General features: G+C 32.4%; 1 protein-coding gene across 3 annotated transcripts in view; it reads right to left on the bottom strand.

The window, feature by feature from the left end:
* The window catches only part of ck (unconventional myosin-VIIa ck), a 129,877-nt gene that overhangs the window by 41,382 nt on the left and 62,597 nt on the right, over window positions 1-25,898 (bottom strand). The window contains exons 1-2 of one of the 3 annotated variants that reach the window (XM_085955938.1): window positions 192-344; window positions 1-58 (exon numbers count right to left, since the gene is read on the bottom strand). In XM_085955938.1, coding sequence (XP_085812064.1) covers window positions 1-18 — 18 coding nt within the window. In that variant the 5' untranslated portion in view covers window positions 19-58; window positions 192-344. Of the gene's footprint in view, window positions 59-159; window positions 345-25,898 lie in introns of those variants that run through there. The other 2 variants (XM_085955937.1, XM_085955936.1) reach the window with 2 other exon arrangements.

Raw genomic sequence — 25,898 nt, 5'->3', positions numbered from 1 at the left:
TCTTGTGACGATCACCATTTTGGCGGTGGCCTCATGTGCCGCCTGTCACTGGAGAGATCTGCAAGAAAAAAACATCACAAAACGTGAAAAGTTTGTTTTATTTCACAATAATCAAAGAAAGCAATCTTTTTTACATTCTGCGCGCAGTTAATTAATTACCGGTCTCATTGAAAAATAATAAAATGGCACACTTTTTCATTGTTACAGTAGACACAGGCATGCTGAACAGTAAGTACTCCGGACGTTTTAAAACGATAATGATAATATGTCACTATGTACAAAATTATTTTAATACCATTATCTGTTTACATAATAATTATAGCAGCAGGCAAAATGATGGCAATTATAATAATTATGCTGATCTGTGATCTTTCGTTTTATGTTTATCTGTCATAATAAATAATAATAATATCGTAAATATTATAGTGTGGTGTGAAGTTTGTACAAATTGAGGTGGAAACAATATAAAAATAAATTATTGGTCTTGTGTGTTTTTGATATTGTAAAGTCGCAGTGGGTATACAATATACATAGATACAGACCTACAAACTTATCTGGAGAATGGCCAAAAATGGAACTACGAACTACCATAGGACGCCATATTGAAAAACGTCATCCGAATGTCAGATTTTGCCAGTTACGAGTCGTGATTGGGTAGTTTACGACAGTGGCTCCCCCATCTCATTCTCCAGATAAGTTTGTAGGTCTGTAGGTAGGTAGGTACCACATGAATTTAATTATTTTGAGATATAATTTTGCAAATTAAAATCATTGTCATTTCAATTAATCGTAGTTTATTTAAATTTTAGTGTATAATTAATGTCGTTGTATACTAATTGGTATTTTAATTTATTCTTATATGTTTAGCAGTGGTGGGGTAGGCTGTTAAGATCTGACATAAATAGTGCACACTAAACTTTGTCAGTCATACCCATCATGTCAGTATTTGTTTTCATTGAACTAAGAGTACAATTTACAGATGGTGTTATAATTATTCAATGAAACCCTGCGTAACCAGACTATAATAGTCAAAAAATATTCGACTATCTATAAAATATCTACAATTATGCCATTAAATGATATATAATTTTGTATATTTTAAAGATAGAATAATATTTTTTTATCTATTATATTTTGGTTTAGGCAGGGCTTAATGAATTTAAAAAAATGACCAAGAACATGTGTAGGTAATATGTATTGCTAATTCAACGAAACCAAACATGAAAAATTGTGCACAATTTTGTCGGATATCCCAAAATATATGAAAACTATTATGGTTTGGTTTAGGCAGGTATTAATTGATTTTTAAAAACTAACCAACACCATCAGCTGTAAATTGTAGTCTTAGATCAATAAAAACATATGCGTTTTACTGACAAAGTTTAGTGTGCACTATTTATGTCGGATCTTAACAGCCTACCTCCACCCTTCGAAACTGGTACATATCAAACTCAATTTTTTCACTGACACAATTGGTGAGTTTGAGATGTGTTATATATAATTAATTTTCGTCACTGTTAATTTTTGACGAAGGTAGATTAATAATCACAAACATATCAATACAACTGACAGGTATTATGTTTATTCTACCTTTAACACGTTTTATCAACATGAACCGGTCTTTGTCGGTTCATCAGTTGAAAATGTCGACGGATGAAACCCGTCTAAGTTAATCGTTACAAAGTGGATACAATGCGATGTTATTTGTTTGACAACTTTATTATTTTCGTTGACGAATCTCAAAAAGAGGTATAATAATAGTATTTTGAATGTAAAATGAAAGGTTATTTAAGTCAATATTATAGACATGTCACAATACGAGTTATGGTTGATTGTCATGCTAGTAGGCGTATTAGTCCTCTAACTGCGTTGACGTAGAAATGTGTAATTGGCATGCAACGGTTTTTAAAAATACATCGATGTAAATTTATAAAGGAAAAAAGCAATCAATGCTTTATAAATATATTTTGCAAATAGCAATACAGGTTTTATGTTTTGGCACCAATTATCTTAGAATTCATAACTTTGTATACATTTTTTGTAAAGCTATAAATAAAATGACATTAAACAAATATGTGATCAAATCACATACATTTTAAATTGTAATAGATTTAAGTTTAGTACTATTCCATTTGAGTCATTTTTTGCGACCCGGGTTTCACCTTTCGGCATCTTCAGGCACCATGTGCACTCATCAAAGGGTAAATTAAAATAAACTGACAACAGATACAGTTACCCAATTCTTACTTATACTTATAATAAATGGATACAGTAAAATAGGTAGAAACAAGTAAGAATTAACTGTACTCGTTATCAGTGTGTATATACCTCTTGGTGGTGCTTGAAGATGCCGAAAGGCGAAACCCGGGTCGCAAAGAAACGACTCAAATGGAATAGTACAAAACTTAAATCTATTAGAATTTAAATCCAAAATTCCATCTAGTACCCTCGGTCGATAGTATTAATATTATACATACATTTTAAATAAATCACAAAACTTCACTGGTAGGTGCCAATCGTATTTTATATTAGTTTTGTATTTTTTTTACCTAAATAGGTAAACCACTAACGCAATAATTTCCAGATTAAATAAGAAATAAACTGTATGTTTATTATATAATTATGATATTAAATTATTTGACTCAAGTAAAGTGCGTCTTCTCCACAAGATAAACAGAACACAACTATTCATCTACCTACAGATTCTACAGGAAGAACTATGAAGGGGGTTTATATTTTCCTTTTCAACAGACGAACAACTTAATCATGGAGATGCATTTAATGCCAGGCATTAAATTTAACAAAATGAAACATCACACAGTAGCTGTTCGTGACTCATACATCGAATAAAAAGTGATTGAACGTTTTATCTATGCATGTAGATACCTGTTTTATCGACTTGCATTTTTTTTAAATCGATTATTTTATATTTGGAATAACAACTAGTCTTGTAATATATTGCAAAGGGCGCGTAGGTGTATTGAGTAACCCACATTGTGTGGGTGAATTAAAATGGATTAAAAAAAACCATAGCCATAATAAAAAAGTAATTCATTACCTATTTGATTTAAATTATTGAAAGTGAAATTATTTCTGTGTGTTTTCTATACAAAATATTCTTTATTATGTTCGAATATCTACATAGATAGGTACATTTTATTTAGAATAATTAGCGACTTGTTCCTAATTTCATTGTACACCATTTTAGCAACATGACACGTGATTATTTTTTGATTATTACCAACGTCATTAAATTTATCGAAATATTGGCATTATTTATTGAATGGTAGAACAGAATTGTTTAGTAAAAATAAATAATTAGTTGTTATGTACGTGAATCTACTATTGCACGATAAAAGTTCATATTATTTTATGGAATATTAAAACTTAGATAATATATATTATTTGGGAGTCATAATTTAAGTTTGTATGATTAAATAGGTATGCAACAGAGAGTAAAAATACCTGTGTAATGAATATTAAAACAAGTATTTATTATTTTAAAATATTATTTGCAACACACAATTATTGATATTTGCAACAATGTGTTTCTTTTTGCCACTCAAATGAGTCTTTGGAAAATGCGATACACTTATTTAACATATATGCATATTTATTATAAATTGAAAACGTAAAGAAAAACTAATAAGTAAGTACTTAATAAGTATTTTTTTCAATTACGCTTTAATGCATCACAAGGTCAATACCACATAAATGATTTTTTTCCGTTCTATTTTGATTTTATGGAATCATTTTTTTATATTTCAAATTTTTTCATAATAATAATTTTTGGTAAAAAGTCAAATCTATTAATATGTCACATAGGTACTTAATACGTAGTTTGTTGTCTTTCTTTGTAATAAAAGTGATTTAACAATGTGTTGCAATATTTAATATTATGAGGATTTCTTATATACCTGAAATATTTTGAAAGAAGAAGGAACGTTCAATTATCTTAATACACGGGTACCATCTTAGCAGAGATTTTCGAAACATTCGAAAAAAAAATACTTACCTATTATTATGAACCAACAACAACATTACGGAATGACAATTAAGCGGGAACAACATTGAGGTGCATGGCATGGTGCATGTTGCCTACTGTCACGCTGTCGCGGCGAAAATTTAGTCCATGCTTTCGTCATTTTGCAGAATATTTTGAACGGAGAAGGTCTTCGTAAATTCACTGAAGAATTGCACTGATGAAGAGTGCCTACTAGGTATAATATATTAGCAATTTGAATTATTATTAATTATTCATGCTAATTTCAATTAATTTTAACAGTTTCTACGTGTTCGTAGGTACGTTAAAATTAAGTTTGACATGACATCCATAGATAATATTTTTAATATAACCCAACTTGCAGACTATAGATAATATACAACATTATCATAGAAAATACATAGTGCCAACCACTAAAAACAAAAAAATTGTGATTTTGACATGACATTCGAAAAGTGCAGGTGTGTGGAATATGATAAAAACGTTCAAAACGTCATGCAGGTGCCGATGCAGTACAGTTCAACGTGAAGTGACCTCATTGCTGTTTTAATGATTACGGCAGATTTTGCCAACTGACAATGTTCGTTTAAAGGTTCAAAATGTGCTATGGGATGGAAGCACCAGTCTGATAACATTTTAAACACCAAGAACAACGACATTACACACTTTTTTCCATAGAGGCAGCCCGTGACAGTAGACCACATGCACCTCAATGTGGGTCGCGCTTTACGAATCATATTCGAACGCACTTATTCCAAATTCAAATTTCAATCAGAATTTACATACACACATTGGATAAGGAGGTTTTATTTCTTTCAGTAAGTTAGTACCTATCAATTGTTAGTATGTAGGAAGGTATTAATTTCAAACAAAATCGGTAGCCTACGCCATTTGAGAATAAGCAATGTATATTGTGCGTAGGAGTGGACATGGGCTTATTGTTTCACTAAGGACAGAAGGAGCACTATATTATTATGCTTATTGGATTCAATAGAGCCCGCCGGAAATAAATAAACTGAATTACCAGAGATTGCCGTATAAGTATGCACCCATTTAAAGTGAATTGTCGGAATCTAGAAGGTCTAATGGTCAATAGTTGAAGCAATATTTAATAATAAAAAAATGACCAGTAAATTGAGATCAAACGTAATGAGCATTATACCCCATTTACACGTGCATGGATTTATTGCTGACAGTACGTATTATCGCGGCCATAATAAGAAACACGTATTTTCATGCAAGTTGCAAGATTGCATGCACGAATCAAAAAAGTTTTCATGCGACAGTTGGAATTTAGGAGTAGAACGTAGGCACTAGAACGATAGTGGCGAACCTACCGGCAAAAAAATGAACTACACCGTGTGAGACTCATTTTGAGGTTAACCGATTTTTACGACCTGTCAAATAGTACCTATCATAAAATGATAACATCGCGCCTCGCTAACTCTTGAAGAATGATATTGGAGAGACAGTCAGCATTTTTACGCGTAAAAAGTTATTGTCACAATAGTTTAAAATACTCACTATTGCTGCAAATAAATCAATGCACGTGTACAGGGGCTATTATTCTGTAACTAGTTACTAGCTAAATACTGGCAACCCATCTTCATTTTAGGTTTTTAGCAAATTCAATTATTTCATCGCATTATTTTGTTTGATTATACGTTTACATAAATCACCTGCATCCACCAGGATCAATCCACTACGTGATGATAGCCTCTATAATGTGATTTCATTTCTTTCGGTGTTATTTTGCCATGTACTTCTGCACTATTTCATCGATCCAGCGGTCTATGTCCATCTTTCGGATGTTTTCTACCTCCAGGGTACCACAGGATGACTAGATTTGTCCAGCAATTATCAATTAAGATTGAATGAACAAACGATAATTCATTCATAAAAAATTCTAAATAAAGTTTCTTACGTCATTCGATTTTTAAATATATGTTTGGTTATTGGGTTATTACAAAAGAAGTCTATTAAGCTTGAAATAAACACAACTGTATTTATTGTCTATGATTATTATCTACCTAAATATATTTGACCACTTTAGGTCATAGATAATAAATTAATGATTACATACTAATTAGTTAATAATTTTATATATTATTGCCAATATTTTTATTTATTTAAACAGCAAACCACAGGGCAATCGTGAAATTCTGGTTTGTTAAAATTTCATCATAAGATTGAAGGCATATTGTATTTAAAACTAGCTTTGTTTTCCTAAATGGTTCATTATTATTTAACGTTGCCTACTTGTGATATTTCGTAATGTGTGTAAATATGCCGATGATAAGGTTTGGTGAAGAGTATACTGTGAAGAAATAGGCAGCATGCTAATTAAGGCCACGGTCAACAGTGAATTTTAAAGTTTTACGAACAATCGATAAATTAATTAGCCGTTCAACGTACTGATAGATGTTTTCTATTGTATGTAATATTAACTAGAAACAAATTAGAAGGCGCCTAGAAATCAGGCAACATTACAACCTGTACCCACCAGTGGCGTAGCAACCATATCACAACAGAATGTAAGCATTGGGGCCCAACCGGACAGGCGCCCCTAAAATTCCAATTACTAAAATTATATTTTTAGGACAGCTAAAGCTCTCAATATTGATTTTGGATAGAATTTTTTTTTGGAAAGAAACACTAATCTCTTCTCGGATTTTGAAAAAAATATACTATTTTATTGTATAATACATAATATTAGTAATAATATGTTGAATTGCATTCAGACAACTTATGTAATCATCATCATTATCAGCCTGAATCTATCCACTGCTGGATGAAGGCCTCTGCAAGCTTCTTCCACTTCTCTCGGTCCTGTGCGTTGCGTTGCCATGTACTTCCGCAGAAATTTATCATTTCATCGATTCAGTAGCCTCTAGGTCCACCTTGCGGACGTTTTGTACCTCTTGGATACCACTGGATGACTAAATTCGTCCAACGATTGTCTCTTCTTCTAGCTAAGTGTCCAGCCAATCTCTATCTTAGGCTTTTAATGAACTCTGACATCGCAAACCCTTGTCTGCTTCCAACTTAAATACCTACTACAAATTTAATAGTATGTCTTTTTAAAATAAATTAATCATAAATCTGCTTTGTGCTTTTTTACCCCTGTATTTAGTATTACAGGTAAGTGTGTATAATAGCGGAAGCAAAACAACAGGTGTTTGCCGATTGCATGATGAAAGTTAGGGATATTCCGCAAGATGTAGATATTACATACTTACCTGAAGTTAATTGATGAAATAAATAAGTACATATAAGTTTGATATTGATTGGTAGATCAAATAAGAATATATGGATAGCAGACACCAACGAACTGGACATTCTTATCTAACCGAATTTGCAATTAGGAAAAGTGGTACTACTGTGGATTTACCGAAGGTATCTATCGACAAAATACGAAAGATTGAGTTTAATACACGTTTCTGGTAATTTAAATTTAAATCGTTTAAGGCCGTACATCAGTTGAGGCACGGTCTAAAAAGATCGTGGCTAGGCGATGCGAGGATTGCGGGTCGCGGGTGCAAATGACGCCTGTCAAACGAAATATAATTTGTCATATTAATCCAACATACGTCCATTTTATGTTCTGTTTATTGTTATACTAGTAACAATAATAATATATTCATTGACATGTTTTCTTTTTAAAGTAAATGGGTAACGTTTTCAGTCATCTTTACACGATTTAAGAATTAATTGGCCCGTCGCCATCACGAAGCAAAGTGACGTGTTTCCAGCTCGACGTTCTCTCACTGAATGCGAGCGAGTCCAAAATTCCGTCGTGTCTATAGTTCAAAATTATTTGCCGTTTCACTGATGTGTCACCTTAATAATTATGTAAGTGTCTAAAAACATTAAAAACGAAAATATTTTTTTTTAAATTCAAAGACATACAATAAAAGAAACTGTTGTAAAATGTGCGTCCGTTGGAAATCTGATGCTTATTAGTACCTACATCGTAATATATGGTTATTTTTATGATCTACATGTTTTTAATAAGCTATTTTACATATCTGTACATGGGAGGTAAACTACACCATGTCGATTTTTGGCAAAATTGAGATTTTTACATATTTTTACATAGCTCGCAATGCTCTTTCCAGTGATATACTCAACTATGTCGTAACCCTGCCAGAAACGAATATAATGAAAGGCATATTACACTATGTTATGTATTATATCCGAGGGATAGAACACCAAGAAGATATGGTGTTCATTACCCCATTGTGCTAAGTGATAAGTGGTTAGAGGGAAACAACACCGAAACGACTTGGTGCAGTTGACCACTGGCCATCAAAGTTTTTTCGTGAAGTTTTTGTTAGAATACTACCGGTTTTCTCATACTATTTGTTATGATCTTTGGTTTAATGATACTTGAGGTGTTTTTCTACAATATTCAAGGAAAATTTAAAAGAAAATGCATTTGATTCTTAAAATAAATGATGTTTAATGTACATAGTGCTGTGTACCTCTAAAAAGTTTTACACATTCAAATTACATGGTGCAGAATTCTCTAAAAAACTTTTACTGCAATCAAAATACCTACCTTTAAGAAAGTGAAAGAACCATTCGATTTGCGTGATATTAATAATTTTCAGTATTAAAAGATAACAAGATATTAATTTTCAAATTTTATTAGGATTATAGTGATAGTAAGTATCTAAGTATGAAAAATTAGACAGCAAATTATAATACACAAAAAATATGATAGGTACATAAAAATATTGATAATAAATTCAATCATCCTCGGGGAAATCTGGAGTCTGGTCTTCTTTTTGCAGCGTCTTATAAAATTCGTGACACTCACTGGGTATAAATGGTAGAAGTGCCATCAAATCGTTGTATTTTGCCGAGGAAATAGGCTTTAAAGTATTTCTACGTGGCCCCAAAGAAGCTGGAAATCTCCCAGACCTTCTTTTTAACGAAATTGTTTAAAATAATTCTTCTTCATTAAAAGAAGTTTTATAATGGAGATCTCCTATATTTTCCTGACGAATTTGGAGATGAGTGCACTGAGATAGTAAAAATGTTTTCTTATCATTATTCACTTTCCTGTTAACAAAAGGTGAGTGTGTACCATCAAAGAGAACTTTAAATATTTTAAAATCACTAAATTCTAAATTATGTACACGGAATTTATTAGAACAGCTCCTCATAAATTGCTGCCAATCCCATGGTGTCATTATGGAGAGATTGTTAATTTTCTTTCTTTTTCATTTAATTCTACTGTAATAACAGTAATGAAAAAGCGCCAAGTTGGCGGTTTGGTAGAGGAGGATAAAAGGAGAAGGAAGATAGTACCTTCTAATAAAACTCCCCAAGATGTTATGGAAAACGTACAAACCCACATTTCCAGCTTTCCGGCATACGAGAGCCATTACTGCAGGGAGAGATCTGCAAGGAAATTTTTGTCTTCTGAACTGTCTATTGAAAAGATGCACCAACTTTATTTGGCCTATTTTGAAACAGAAAACATTGATGTATAACACAGAGTAAAGAAGTGGGTTTATGGCGATATTTTCAACAGATATTTCAAGCTTTCGTTTAAGCCTCCACAAAATGATACATGCGACATGTATTTGGCTCAAAAGAAGGACTCTCAATTAGGAGATAATGAAAAAGAAAACATTGAGCACATTCACTCTGCTCATCTCAATGATGCGCAATTAAGATATGAATTAAAAAACACAGACTCTATAATAGCAAAAGGTGACAATAAAAGTATTGTTATAATGATGGATCTGCAAAAATGTCTGCCCACACCTCTTCTCACATGTGGAACAAGTTTCTACAAGAGGAAGCAGTGGACATTCAATTTCACTATATACGATACAACAGGCTCGGCCCACTGTATGATGTGGGATGAAACAAAGGCAGGTCGAGGTGGTGAAGAGATGGCTTCGGCGTTATTGAGATGGGCAGAATAAGTAGTACCAACATCTGCCATTGATAATATCACAATATGGTCAGATAATTGTTATGGGCAAAACAAAAACATTATTTTAATATCATGTTTCTTCTGGATCATGCATAAATGGCCGCAGATAAAGAGAATCAACCATAGGTTTTTATTAAAAGGTCACACTCATATGGAGGCTGATACAGTTCATGCCGTAATCGAACGAAAAAGAAAAAAATAACAATCTCTCCATAATGACACCATGGGATTGGCAGCAATTCATAAGGAGCTGTTCTAATAAATTCCGTGTACATAATTTAGAATTTAGTGATTTTAAAAATTTTAAAGTTCTCTTTGATGGTACACACTCACCTTTTGTTAACAGGAACGTGAATAATGATAAGGAAGCATTTTTACTATCTCAGTGCACTCATCTCCAAATTCGTCAGGAAAATATAGGAGATCTCCATTATAAAACTTCTTTTAATGAAGGAGAATTATTTTAAACAATTTCGTTAAAAAGAAGGTCTGGGAGATTTCCAGCTTCTTTGGGGCCACGTAGAAATACTTTAAAGCCTATTTCCTCGGCAAAATACAACGATTTGATGGCACTTCTACCATTTATACCCAGTGAGTGTCACGAATTTTATAAGATGCTGTAAAAAGAAGACCAGACATATTTTTTGTGTATTATAATTTGCTGTCTAATTTTTCATACTTAGATACTTACTATCACTATAATCCTAATAAAATTTGAAAATTAATATCTTGTTATCTTTTAATACTGAAAATTATTAATATCACTCAAATCGAATGGTTCTTTCACTTTCTTAAAGATAGGTATTTTGATTGCAGTAAAAGTTTTTTAGAGAATTCTGCACCATGTAATTTGAATGTGTAAAACTTTTTAGAGGTAAACAGCACTATGTACATTAAACATCATTTATTTTAAGAATCAAATGCATTTTCTTTTAAATTTTCCTTGAATATTGTAGAGAAACACCTCAAGTATCATTAAACCAAAGATTATAACAAATAGTATGAGAAAACCGGTAGTATTCTAACAAAAACTTCACGAAAAAACTTTGAACAGCCATTGTGAGAAAGTGTCTTTTTTGACATAGTGTAGTTTACCTCCCATGTACAGATATTATAAATCTTTTTTTAAATATCGAATCGATCTTCCGTGTTGTAAACGCACTTAATGTCGATTCAATTTCAAATATAAAAAAAAACTATTCCTATACTTATTTAAATACCTACCTAAAGACAGTTTATTATCTGCGCCTTTATTCCATTGTACCCACCACGAGTGGAATGCATCGCGACGGGTTTATTGAATTCTTATCACCTTGGTTACTCTAAGCAATTGCATAAAGTAACCAAGGTAATAAATAACAACTAAATAATCTCGTCGCGATACATTCCTTTCGCGGTGTGTAGGTACAATGGTATAAATGCGCTCTAACCGCCAACACCCTGGACCGACTAAATTAGAAGGAGATTGTAGTAAAATCGGGCTGCCTAGGATTTATTGGACAACAGTGAGTCACGGAAAGAGTTGGCTGAGCAAATATCCCATCCTGACATTCTAATAATCAGAGCTCGAAATGAAAGATTTTACGAACCGGAGCGCTCGATAATTTTTCGAAATTATTTACATATTTATATAATAATTATATCTATAGAAATAAACCTACCAAAGCTCACACGGTTTAAGTACCTAACTGTCTTTAAACTTTTGGCATGCAATATTAGGGCATAATATTGTCGGACGAAAATCGAGGTTTCCAACAAGTTTTGTATGAACTTTTTACATTAATAATTCACGAACCGGAATGAAATATAAAATTTTAATAAACTATTTTTTTTATTCAACGAATAAGACACAATTCGTCGCAATTATCTAAGACGTCCGTAGTTTAATGGTAAAAACACTGGCGCGAATCCAGCAGATACAGGTTGAAGTCCCGTCGGGCGTCGTATTTTTTTCCTGCAATTGATGAGGAACATGAGATGTTTTCAAATTATGTATATTACATATTTAATTTTTCGACTAGGCGTGCTGTGCTCCGGTGCGTTCGGATTCATTTCGAGCGCTGCAGTGATAATATAATATTATAGCTACCTAAAGCCGAGAAGAATGTATTCCTATCATACTTTTACTTATATAAGTAGGTATATAAATTTACTTGTTCTGAGATCGACAGTGAAATAATATAATAAAAAGAAAAGTTGTGCCACCGGTTACCATTTGACCAGGTCGCTAATAAAAAATACCCAATTGATTTACAAAATATAAGTTCCTTATTAGCAAGATATTGAGAAATTCTTATACTGGCAATGAACTCACGGCTTACGATGATGTAATAAATTATAATCCTTCTTATATCCAGCCGAATAAATTATTATAGAAGTTGCAGCTGTTCAGCACACGTTTAATTTATTCTACGAAACCTGTTGAGAGGAGCAATTATTGTTTAGGCCACTAATACGGTAATACGGGCCGTCATTGAAACTCCCCGATTCAAAATATCTTAACATATGTACATCATACTATCTACGTCATACGATTACAATAATGATAGCGTTAATAAAATTCAATTACAAGTATAATTCTGCTTAAAGGAAAGTGCAGCCCTTAAGCAGAATTATAATGCCGTCCCCTTTCATTTTTACTTTAAAATAGTCTGTAAATTCATTAGGTACCCGATTGCTTATTATATTATTTATTTTCGGGTATCTTAAATAGACAAATACATCAAAAATATTTAAATTTAGAAACACACCGTATACTGAGAATTACAGCATTTTCACGAAACATACTCTGAAAAAGTGATAGTTTTAGGTATGTGGAGGATAATATATCAATACTTAGTCGTGGTATAGATTACTCTCACGATGACAGCGCGGCTTAAGGTGACGCATCAGTGAAACGCCAAATAATGTTCAACTGTACGCGCGACGAAAATTTGTACTTGCTTAGCATTCATTGAGAGAACGTGGAGTCGGACGCACGTCACTTTGCTGCGTGATGGCGACGGGCCAATTAATTCTAAAATCGTGTAAAGATGACTAAAAACTTTACCCATTTACTTTAAAAAGCAAACATGTCAATGAATATATTATTATTGATACTAATAGAATAATAAACAGAACATAAAATGGACGTATGTTGGATTTATATGAGAAATAATATTTCGTTTGACAGGCGTCATTTTCACCCGCGACCCGCAATCCGCACATCGCCTAGCAACGATCTTTTTAGACCGTGCCTCAACTAATGCATGGCCTTAAGCGTCGTGGGTCCCAGGTTCGAATCCTGGGTATGGCAAGTACACATATTGTTTTTCAATTTGTGTGTGAGTCTGAGTATTTACCTAATAGGTTGAGTAAGTGGTTGACATCCATTTCTCGTAAAAACAAATATCTGTTAACACAAACCTCTGTGGAGGCACATATGATCCTATCAGGTTTGGACATGGTCGAAAAGAGAGAAAGATAGAAATAATGTACAATTTAAATATGTATTAGATATTAGAGTAATGTTAAAGATTAGGAAAATTTATGAAAGAACTCCAATGGACTCTGGAGGAGATGGGTAGACAACGCCAAGAGAGATACAGAGAGGGTGAAAGTGGTCGACTGGAGACAGAAAGCTCCAAATAGAGATATCTGAAGAATGTTATGGACCTGCATAGTATATAGTGCTAAGTTAAGAACGTATAAGAATAATGAATCATTTTAGATTGTTGTAAGTTAACGGTTATGCAGAATTTATTATCGCCTATTAAAATTACATAAATGGTTTGTGACATCATCGGAAATTAAACCCAGAGCCCTCGGGTGAAAAGCTAGTGCCTTTTTTTTATTTATTAAAATTTTTGATGTTTTCGATATGACCTGACCGGTCACAATATATTTATGTAATTTTCTCAAACCCTGTGTTTTTCTGCAATTGTTTCACTATTAACTACTACTATAACATTGTAGTTAGGCCTTATGGCCTATTGTAATGCTATTATATATATATTTTATTTATATACTTACAAAAAATGTAATATGTAATTTTTGAAGTTATACTTCTTTTGGCGCGTTTGGGAAATCAGATCAGAGTGTATTTCTGGCGTGTGACATGTAACACATAATTTATTTTTTCACACGAAAAAAACGCACTCGATTGGATTCAAACCACCGATTGTTCAGTTATCAGCCGAACGCACTACCTTTACGCCACGGCATGGTACTGCAATCGTGACGATTATACAGTATAACACTATAGTTTAGAATTGTTCCGTTGCCTAGGCCGCGAATTTATTATTGTCGGTCATTTGCAATTCCTTATGTATACAAACGATTAAACGTGAGAGTGACAGTTGGTACTTAAAAAATAAAAACAACGAGACACCATTATATAATTTAGTAATATAAGTTAAAGTTTATAGAAATTAACCAACGTAGTTCCAATAAGCGGTCCCTTTTCTTGAGTGTGTAATTTAACAAGATAATTAAGAGCTAGTCAAAGAATCTAGTTTATGATAAGTTTTGTTTTTGTTTTGTTACGCCAAAGAAATATATTTTCTAACGCGCGGACATAAGTACACACACCGATTTTTTTGTAGATTTGTGTTTTAATAGTACCGCCTGGATTATTGGATTCCATTAATCTACAGCTAGTCATGTTGATTATTGTTTATTCGAATTTTTGTATGTTTTTGATATTATGACCACTAATAGAACACAAATTTACAGATTATTAAACATCACGGTGAGTGTACCATAAAATCACTACTTACATTGTAAACTTTATGATAGGGTAATGATAAAACGTCTCACAACCAACTCTGACATTTAGTGAGATGTAACTGGGTTAAAATTAACAAGAAAACGAAGATACATAAAATTTTAAAAAGTGTCTACATCTTAGACTATAGATACATCTAGACGCCACCCATCGCATTGCTAAATGAAGCTGCGTGCCGTGCGTTTGGTAGTTGGGTGAGCGAACGCATTCGTATACAAATGTTTGAGACCATAGACCATTTCGCTACAGCTCGCCCAAAGTGCTCGCACTAGACGCTCAGAATTAAAATATAATTTTCTATTCTTTTTTTACGTTATATAGTATTTTTAAGCGGTCAAAATGCAACCATTAAGTAAAGATATCCATAATTTAAGTTATTTTAAAGAAACACTAGGTCACTTGATATTAAAATACATAATAATATACAAATAAATTATCACGAACATGTATCCACTGACCTATGAAACGTATTACCATCTTCTTGCTTATCAGTACGGCTACCACATTTTAATACAACACACAGAACCATATTTTCTACTTAATTAACTAAAAATATTTACCACTGACCTTATGTTTAATACAAAAATAGCAATTTTAGCTACACGGTTATCGACGCTTAGTTAAGCAACAAACTAAGATTTGGCGGCGAGACCGTAACAAACCATCTCCCAGATCTGTAAACCTTTTATGTTACTCTAGCGCGTGTCGCATAGATTATAAGGGTGCCGAATACTTTCTCACTCGCACTTATGCATCGTTTTTGTTCAGGCCTTGGTCTACATACTTGTATGAAGTTGTTTTATAGTTATAAATCTTATTCTTGGTAACATCGATCATTTTAAAAATAAGAACCCATTTGTTTCAATAAGCATTATTCTCGGAGCCGACACTGTAAAACTATAATTAGTCATCTTTCTTTGCTTCAAGCTTATTAATTATTATTGTATTATTTTAGTTATTAGCGGCCATTTTCTTTCGCAAATTATATCAACGATTGAGAGATCACCCGTGGCTTTTGATTTGATTTTGATAGACGTTGAAATCTCAATCGAGTAAAAGAAATACAGCGTTAACAGCAGGTGAATCAGAATAGCTACCTCTGCAGTGGCGGCTCTAGCTTAGGGGTTCAAGGGGATGATACCCGGACCCGGTAACAATTAAATGAAAATGACGAAATAAAACAAACATTTGTGTCATTGACGACATATTAATTGTCATTTTGTAAACAGATAAATATACCTACCGTAGAAATAATTAAATATGTAGGTACATACTTATGTTTATTACATATTTTGTCGATATATAAACAGTAAATAAATTTTATTATTGAATAAACTGTTTTAGTATTTTAATTTCTCATCCCTATTATTTTTTTATCGATCCATCTCTATTGATACCGATAGAACACGACTTGCGCTCTACAAAATAGACCCTGTACACGTGCATGGATTTACTGGCAGCAATAGTGAGTATTTTAAACTATCGTGACAATAACTGTTTACACGTAAAAGTGCTGACTGTCTCTCCAAATCATTCTTTAAGAGTGAGCGAGACGCGATGTTGTCATTATATGGTACTATTTCGTACTATTTGACAGGTAGTGAAAATCGGTCAACCCGAAAATTCGTTCGTAGATCGTTTTTTTGCCGGCAGGTTCGCGACTATCGTTCTACTGCGCAGGCGCAGATCGAAAAAATCCTATTGTCGCATGAAAATTCAGAAGCTTCCAAACTTTTTAGATTCATGCATGCAATCTTGCCAACTACAGGTTAATACATGTTTACCCATACAATATGTTCTTGTTATGGCTGCGATAATACTTACTGTCAACAGTAAATCTATGCACGTGTAAACGGGGTAATAGAATCAACGGCCAGCGGCGGTGATTTTACTAGCTATCCCATTGTCATAACAATTTGCAAAATTAATGTTTGAACGTATTGTTTATAGTGCTATACGTATATTCAGCTTTATTCAGCTTGAAAGCTTCAAGTGTGTTTAAGCGTCAATTACATTGAGCTTTTTTATGAGCTGATTATTGGCAAATTTAAAAGCGGGCGGTTCAGCTACTGCGATTTCATGATTACACACAAAATTTTCCATTCGCTGATAAGCCACAAGCCAGCGAGCGATTTTGACGGAACGTAGTTCGTTTTTTTGCCGGGAGGTCGCTACGCTCCATAATAATGTTTCCATTAAACGTCAAAAAGGTAAATTTCAAAATGAGTAGTTCGTTTTTCCACCACCATCGCTCTACTGCGCAGACGCGATACGCCCACAAGCCGGCGTGTAGCTTATAAAGTTGACCGGCTTTCAACTTTTCTCGGTGGAGTGTTTAAAACCTGCTTATTAGCTTGTTCGATGATTACACTGGGCGAATTTACAGGCAGATTATAAATTTGCCAATAATCAGCTCGTAAAAAAGCTCAATGTAATTGACGCTTTAGTTCATACTACGACAGGAACATAGGACATAGAACTGTCACCCTTTTTATGTATGAATACCGATTTCATCGTGTCGTATAGGATTGCGTTTTTTTATAAAAATGCATTTATATTATATATGTATACCTACCTATTATTTTACCTTATAATAATATATAATAGGTGTCCACTAATATTAGGTACTTACCTATCAAGTCAGTTTGTTTGAAAGTATTTTTATAGCGCCGAAATGCATTTCTTTATAATAATGGAACAAGGGAATTATTGATAATATAGAATACTGGTTCGACATATTATCTGACCCCACCATCCGATAAGTGTTAGAGCTGCCACTGGATACCTAAGTATTAGGGTATCTATATTAATTAAAAGCACAAAGCCTAAAGATAAATTACTTGCATATCAAACACAATATCATTGGAAAATAAACGTTTTCCCTGCCGTAAGATACATATTTTCGTATGTCTACTTAGTGTGTAAAAATGCTCGTAATTAAAAAAACCGTATTATCGGTTTTTTCGCCTCAAATGAAAATTCTGATCATCATCGAAAACAACACATTTTTTTTTAGATTTCCTTCTAGCAGATCCGTCCATATTGATGACGGGAGCTTTTTCCCAAATCAGAACCAAAGTATGCGATCTTTACATAAAAAAACCGTCGAAAAATTCAAGATATTAAAAAAATCATTTCAATACTATTAAAATAAGGCATGTTTCTCAACGGATCACTTTTTAATTATCATCAAGTAACGTAGGTAGTTTGGGTTTATAAATTCTTCAAAGACACCTCGATAGTAAACACAGGATATACATAAAGGCATTAACATAAGGTCTCCTAAGCGAACTCGAAAGCGGGTGTATTTCTTTAGAATTCTATATATTATGTATAATTGTATTTTCACTGCTTCTGTATGTTTATATTATGTTCACTTTTTATATTTTCATTTTTATCGTTTTTATTGTTCTTTTCTTTATAATTATACTTCATGTCATGCTGTGAACGTCGTGAACTTATAATTTGTAATGTCCATAATATGTGAAAAAATAAATTGAATTGAATTAAAAAAATAAGACGCTAGCTAAGGACGAAAAAGATTGGAAAGAACAAGAGTGAAATCCATTAGCATCAGCCTGACGTCTGGCGATAGTGACATAACATTATCACAATATAAACAAGTTATAAATTTACAGATTCTCTTTCAATTTACTTGCGGTTTTGTTCAAGAATCTACGATTCGTTTTTTTAATATAATCTAAAATACTACATTGTTATATTTTATACTGATTGAAAACTGTGAAAATTGAATTCCTGAAGATTTCTGAATCTAGCTACAATCTTTTTTCGAGAGCGTAACCGATTTATCCGCATTAAATAGAGAGCAATATTATTGAACGCCAATAATACAAAATTGATTCGAGATCGATTCGTAAGTGAGCGATGATCTTCATCGTTTTACTGTAAAAAAAAACACAAGATCAACATTCATCTCCCATGACTGACTGTCTTTTGAAAATGGATTTGTGGCTGAAAGTGAATTTTCAATTTAAATCAATAATAGATTATTTATTACCCATTACCGAACGATAACTTGATAGTGATATTTATAGGATAGGCATTTCCTCAATAGGAGAGGAAAAAATCCCTACTTTTGCATGAAAATTATTCAGAAGCTTCCAGACTTTTTTGATTCATGTAGGATAATACTCATGTTTACCCATTCATTTTCTTGTTATGGCCGCGATAATACTTACTGTCAACAGTAACTTCATGCAAGTGTAAACACCTATGTTGTAACTCGTGACATGAAGTCACCCGACATGACGTAATTGTGACGTATGCTCAATACACGCATCGAGGCGAACCACGCAATGCGCACGGCCCACCATATATGTTATTATGCCGACACCCTTATTTGTGTATGGGGACAGTGATTAACGCCAGTATCAGAGTAGCGTTAATTTCTCGAAGATTGTTGACTCACTCCGGTAGTACGTCACAATTAGGGATTCCAATCCCGGGATCCCGAGCTATTTTGATACCTATGGATCCCGGGATTGATAAACATAATCCCGGGATTTCGGGATTGATCTTTATATCAATTTTTATGGAAAATAAAATAAAAGCGAAAATAAAACGGAAAAAATACTTTTAATAAAAAATAACTACATTAGAAATAAACTGAGTTTGAATGAAGTTTGATTTATACCCATGTGTAGGTTGCCGATTTATTTTATTTTTTCACATGAATTATTATTAAAAATGAGAAAGATTGGAAAAAAACAATGCTTCGCACTTTTAACAAAGTAATTCTACCATGATATCATACGTTTTACGGCAGTTTCATATTTGGCTGACTAATTAGATTTATGATGCGGAAAGGCCATACGTACGTCATGATTATTTGCTTTACTATTTTAAATCTCGCTAATCCATTCATTATGTATTTACTATCAGAAACAGCAATCTCATATTAAATTCACATTATTATTTATATTACAATATTATTTATTCCGTTAAACTTGTGTATTTCCAAGATTGAACGTATACAATATTAACAATAAATGTCTTCAATAGTATAAATTATACTAGATTTATTTTTGACCGATTTTATCAATGTTATTTGTAAATATAAAAATTTTATATTAACAATGGAAAAAAATCCCAATCCCGGGACCAGTCCCGGGATCCCGGGATTGTCAAATTGTAATCCCGAAATCCCGGGATCAGAATTTTGGCTCGTGATTGGATTCCCTAGTCACAATGCTGTCATACGACGTCATGTCGCCGGGTGACTTCATGTCACGAGTTACAACATAGGGGTAGTTTTTACCCCATTTACACTTGCATGGATGTACTGTTGACAGTAAGTATTATCGCGGCCATAACAAGAACATGTCGTCGGTGTTTTGTAAAAAGGGCGAATTAACCAAAATGCTACTTTACAGGAGGAGGATTTTTAACTTTTGACATTTATTTGTTTTTTACCTGTAGATGATTATAAATATCTAACAAGTTTATAATAAAGCTTAGAAAGAATACTGTCATTATAATAGGTATTATTAAATAATATTTTAAAAGGCCTAATATGTCACATTTGCTTTTTATTTCGTAATTTTAATTAATTTAATTTTAGTCGATTATCGTTTTTAAGTACTTTCCTGTGGAGATAAAAATTCGCCGTTTTTACACAACAAAGCTAGTGGGGTACATATTGTATTTTCATTAAAATCTCGATTTCGCCAAAATGGTTGATTCGCCCTTTTTACAAAACACCGACGATGTATGGGTAAACATGTATTATCCTGCAGTTGCCAGCTTGCATGCATGGATCAAAAAAGTTTGGAAGTAGGGCGTCTGCGCAGGAGAACGGCAAAAAACGAACTATACTCATTTCGAGGTTAACCGATTTTCACTACCTGTGAAATAGTATCATAAAATGTCTCGCTTACTCTTGAATAATGAGATTGGAGAGACAGTCAGCACTTTTACGTGTAAACAGTTATTGTCAAGATAGTTTAAAATACGCAATATTGCTGCCAGTAAAAACATGCACGTGTACAGGCGCCATAATGCTGAAGTGGAAATTGACCAAGTCCAATTAATGGTCTTAAATCGACTGGCCCAGAAAGTGACACAATCCCCGGGGCGTTACGCCACGAATAACGGTGGTGATATTAACTAATAGTTCCCAGTTCATGGTTAAAAACCTTAATGGACCAATAATTATTAAAAGTAAGATAACAATTTTGTGAACTTTAATAGTGTGAGAAAATATTTGAATAAGAATTCTTGCATACCAAGTAGAGAAGAAGTTCCTGACTTAATAATTTTGAACTACCTATTACCATAATTTTAAAGTCGTTACATTAATATTGCCATACTATGTTAAATGGGAATACTAATCTTCGCACTATTATTGATAGACTTTTTTCATAAAGTGCCGGCAACGTTTAAAAAGATGAAATGGATGGATTTACAAATGAACGACAGTTTACTGTCAAATGGTAGGTATATTTTCACTATGGAAATAAACAGTTCTCACTTGTCAATAAATTAGTGTTTCGTAGCACTCAAAAGTGTATCGAAGGAAAATATATTTTGCTCATCTTTACGGTTAAATTAATTAAAATAATATTTTAACATGAGTATACTAACTTAATAATATTGCACATTATTATATTCAGATAATCGCACATCGCGTTGGTCAAAATTCACGCCAACAAAAAATATTGAAACATTTAGAAATTAGTTTTCACATAAGCTAAATAATACCAAACAAAAGTGACGTAAGTATCACATTTAAAAAATATAAATGAACTAAGTATCGACAACAAGTTACATATAATAATTACAAGATAAAAAGAACTTTTTATTTACAAAGTTTTTAAATTTTCTGTTGAACTATTATGCTCAATATGCTCAAACTTGTACTCGAAATGAAGTAAATAAAAAACAAACAAACAAATATAGAATACTGAAATGACATTTTGATTTCCATAGTAACGCACGTATATATTAATAATTTAGTTGCTAGGACCACCCCCTTAGCAACCAATAATAGTCTTTTACTTTTTACGGATTTTTCTGAAATAACTTTCTATACAAAACAGAATTAACCGAAAATGAACTCAATTCTGCTTAAAGATGGCTAAAAGAATGCATTGGCATCGTGTTCTGATATATTCTAAAAGTTTCAAAGCCTAGCTAGTCGGGAAGTTAGTTAAAAATCGATTGCAAGATTTGTACTGGACAAACAACCACCGGACAAACAAGAATACGAGCTAATGAAAACGTTGTAAAAAAGGAGGAAATTCACAAAGCGAAACAGTTTCACCAATAGTCGACTATAGTCACGGTGAAAATATTTCAGATCTGCCAAATAAAGTATGATATTATTACTGTATTCTCGTTAGGTACTCATGTTAAAATATTAATTTAACTGTAAAAAAGAGCAACATATAATATTTTCCATCAAAACATCTATTCATTTTTGAGTGTTACAATAATCTATTGACAATAGTGAGAACTATTTATTTCCATATTGAAAATCTACTATTTCACAATAATTGTCTATCGTTTGTGAAACCATCCATTTCCGATGTGAATTTCATCTTTTTAAAAATGTTGTCGGAACTTTGTGAAAACAGTCTAGTATTTAATTGTACGAATATAATAAATATTCCCCATTTAAAAATGTCAATGTATATTTTCATACTGTGAATTAAATTTGGAACTCGTTCAATGGTACCATAATATTACAAATAATATATCAAGGACAATTTTATTTTTGGAACATTGCCTAATACAATTTGTGTAAGTATATAATAGTCGAAACGATGTCATTATCCTTCAGCTAAATTAATAATATTGTAGTTTGTTAAATTATTTAATTAAGTCAGGCTGCAGGTAATTAAATCGGGTCATTGGCAAACGTGCATTTTAATGTCATGCCAAAAATAATAATATTCAAAGTAGGTTTTTAAACCGTTCATTCAAATATGGCAGTCATTAGCTCACATTAACTAAACAGGTAGCTGCGTAGAATGAGACAACGTAAATAATACATACCTAACTAGGTATAAGAAGCTCAAAAAGAATATTCTGAAAATATTAGTCACAAGAAAATGAAATATAATAATATTGCTTGAAGAAAATGTGTATAAAAATTAACATCATTGATAACTTAATATATAAAAATATTCAATTCAACCCTGCCCCAACCAAACCATAAGCGATAAAAATGTTCTTATATCTATAAAATATCTAAAATGATGCATGGTTTAATGGCATAATTTTAGATGTTTTATAGATAAATGAATATGTTTTACTATTATCTACTATGGCTTAAATTTGGTAGGGTTTAATTCATTTTTTAAAACTAACAAATACTATCTAAGCATTGTGGTCATTTAGTTCAATGAAAACAAACGATTATGACTTCTGAAATGTTTTCAAGTTACGTATGTCAATGTTACATTCTCAAAATCTTGTGAATTATTCATTTGAATAAAAGAAATAGTTTATTATAAATTGTTAGCAAGTTCAAGTAGACGTCATAACTAAAAATATTGGCGAGAGCCGGACATTGGTCAGAAGGTAATTAATATTCCTTGATTTAATACTCAAAAACCGATAGTTAATAATAACGCAATTTGATAAGCATCTCATTTATAACCTACTAGGTTTAAATTATCGTTATTAGATAGAAGTCTCGTAGCATAATTGGTTAATGCACAGATTGGCGCGACACCAATCGTTATACGGGTTCAAATCCCGTCGAGGTTCGTATTTTTTTCAAATATGATTTTTTATAGTTTAGTGTTTTTATAATTTAAAGTTTAGTGTGCACTATTTATGTCGGATCTTAACAGTCTACCTCCACCCTTCGCCATTGGGTTATAGTTTCCATCTTTTTTGTTAAAGTTAAGCGTATATGGATGTGAGATATATAATAGAATGGCAACACTGTACTGTTTACGATTTTAGTCAGCTTGGCCAATAAAATGGACGATGCTTTTACTTTTTTTCTAGTAGTTTAATGTGATTTAAATAATCATATTATGCAAATCGCACTTTGGGTATAAGTTGCTGCACACAATAGGTAGGTAGGTAGTATATACCTAAGTGTATTCGTTGGAAATTGTGGCATGCACCAGTTGAGAAATACAAAAGGCAATGACTGAGTGCAACCACCACGATTCGTTGGTTTGTTCTCACAAAAAAATAATAAATAAATCATGCACGGTAGAGTAGATTCGCCACAACACGTGATAATATTGTCGATAAACGAGGAAATAGTATCAGTTGATTATTGATTTAAATTACTAGAATATACATACGCTGGGATCAACTAAAATACTAAATACTTTTGCAATCAGAAGTCCGGTGGCATCATGGTGTAAAAAAGTCCTCGTTAGAACGTTTGGCCAGGTGAAAGGGTTGTTGGCATACGTATTATCCAAAAGTGTAATCTTGCCGACATATTGATGAATGGGATATATAAAATCGTTTCTTAAGTTGCAATAGGTGCAGTAACGTAGAAAGCAGCCAGTCCACAACTTAGGCAAAAATGAGGTAAGTATCGTGTCACTGTCTAACATGTTTTTTTCTACGTTCTAGACATTCATCACATAGGTTTTCTTCAAACAAAAATGTAATTTCATTGATCGCAGAATATCCCTCAAGCCGTGTCTATATTGGCAACCTCATTAAATTTCGATTAAAATAATTTTTGATCAAACAAGTTTATATAGTTATCGTGAAATTTAATGAGGTTGCCAACAACTTGTTGCCAGTGTGGACACGGCTTCAGATTTGCAGAAAATAGTCACACTTCACTCAAATAACTTAATAACATAAATTCCATTTATCTCTTTAAACATATTCGTAGGTACTCATTGATATTTATCATTAAAAAGCTAATATATTAAATAAGTTTTAAATAATCATATAGATAACCTGGCATAAATGTGTCGATTTCTCTGTTAATCTAAAGACTTTCCCTGTACACGTGCATGGATTTACTGTTGACAGTAAGTATTATCGCGGCCATAACAAGAAAATGTATGGGTAAACATGTCACCGTTTTAGCAAAACCATCTATGTGCACTTTCTCAAATTGTGCAGGAGAAGGATAAAACTGAATAAAAAAATAATGTTACATTTAAACATTAAAATTATGAAGAATGCTTTATTATAATCAGAAAATGGTCTAAGATTATTATTTTGTTTACAAAAATCTTTTATTTTTAATACAAAAATAATAAAAATACAGTTTGTGATGTCACATAAGTTGTTTTGACCGTTTTGTAAATACACATAGTTTAATTTATTCATCAAAATGTGAATAATAATAAATTCATGAAAAACTGTTACATAAATAATAGTTGAAATATACATAGTGCATTAGTGATAAATTGCAATATCATTTTATTAATTATTAATGCAATAGTGAGATGATATTATATTTATAAGTTCGTTTACTTTCTATTAGCAGGTTTAAATGTTAGGTTATCGTAGAAATAGTGGTGATCTTTCTCTATTACACTTTTTAATTCCTGAAGATGTATGTATTTCGACTGTGATATTGGCAAGGATTCATTATATATATTATAAAGGCAGTCAAACGGTTGCACTGATAAAGTTGAGTTTGTAAAAGATTGTTCCATCTGGTAGATACTGTAACATTTTAATATCATATACAACAGGATCTCCGATTCGTTTTCCTGGTCTGATTGAACTTAATCCAGATTTAATCTTATCCATAATTCTTAAAAATTAAAAATCAATGACATTAATTTTATAAGGTTGTTTTGGTCTTGCTAGCCGCATACGTGCTATATAATCAGATGGTGAATATATTGGAGGCTTAAAATACTTTTTTTAGGTAGCATGTGCACTATCGGCCTCTATCATGGTGTGGCCTTTTTCCAGAAAAAGCTGTTGAATCTCGATGTTTTTTCTCTCTAAAGATATAACTTAGAGCAGTAGCGAATAATTTATTTCGGTTTTGATATCCACACCCATCCGATATTAGAATTATTTCATTGTATTGTCCTGCTTTCGATGAGATGAGACAAATTCATTAGAAGATACATTATGAAGAATGTATATGGTGAAATTGTGTAGTTGCAGCTTTTGTTTATAATACATTTGTGCCTGTGTTTTGGACATAGCAGCACACTTTGGAGATCCATTGTGATTACTAACCGACAACCGTCCAGTAATAC

The sequence above is a fragment of the Rhyacophila brunnea genome, unplaced genomic scaffold (genome assembly GCF_057557595.1).
Source record: "Rhyacophila brunnea isolate RB1 unplaced genomic scaffold, BYU_Rbru_1.0 scaffold_5, whole genome shotgun sequence".
Classification (NCBI taxonomy): Eukaryota; Metazoa; Arthropoda; class Insecta; order Trichoptera; family Rhyacophilidae; genus Rhyacophila; species Rhyacophila brunnea.
Note: the sequence above shows the minus strand (reverse complement) of the source record. Positions and strands in the feature narration are given on the sequence as shown.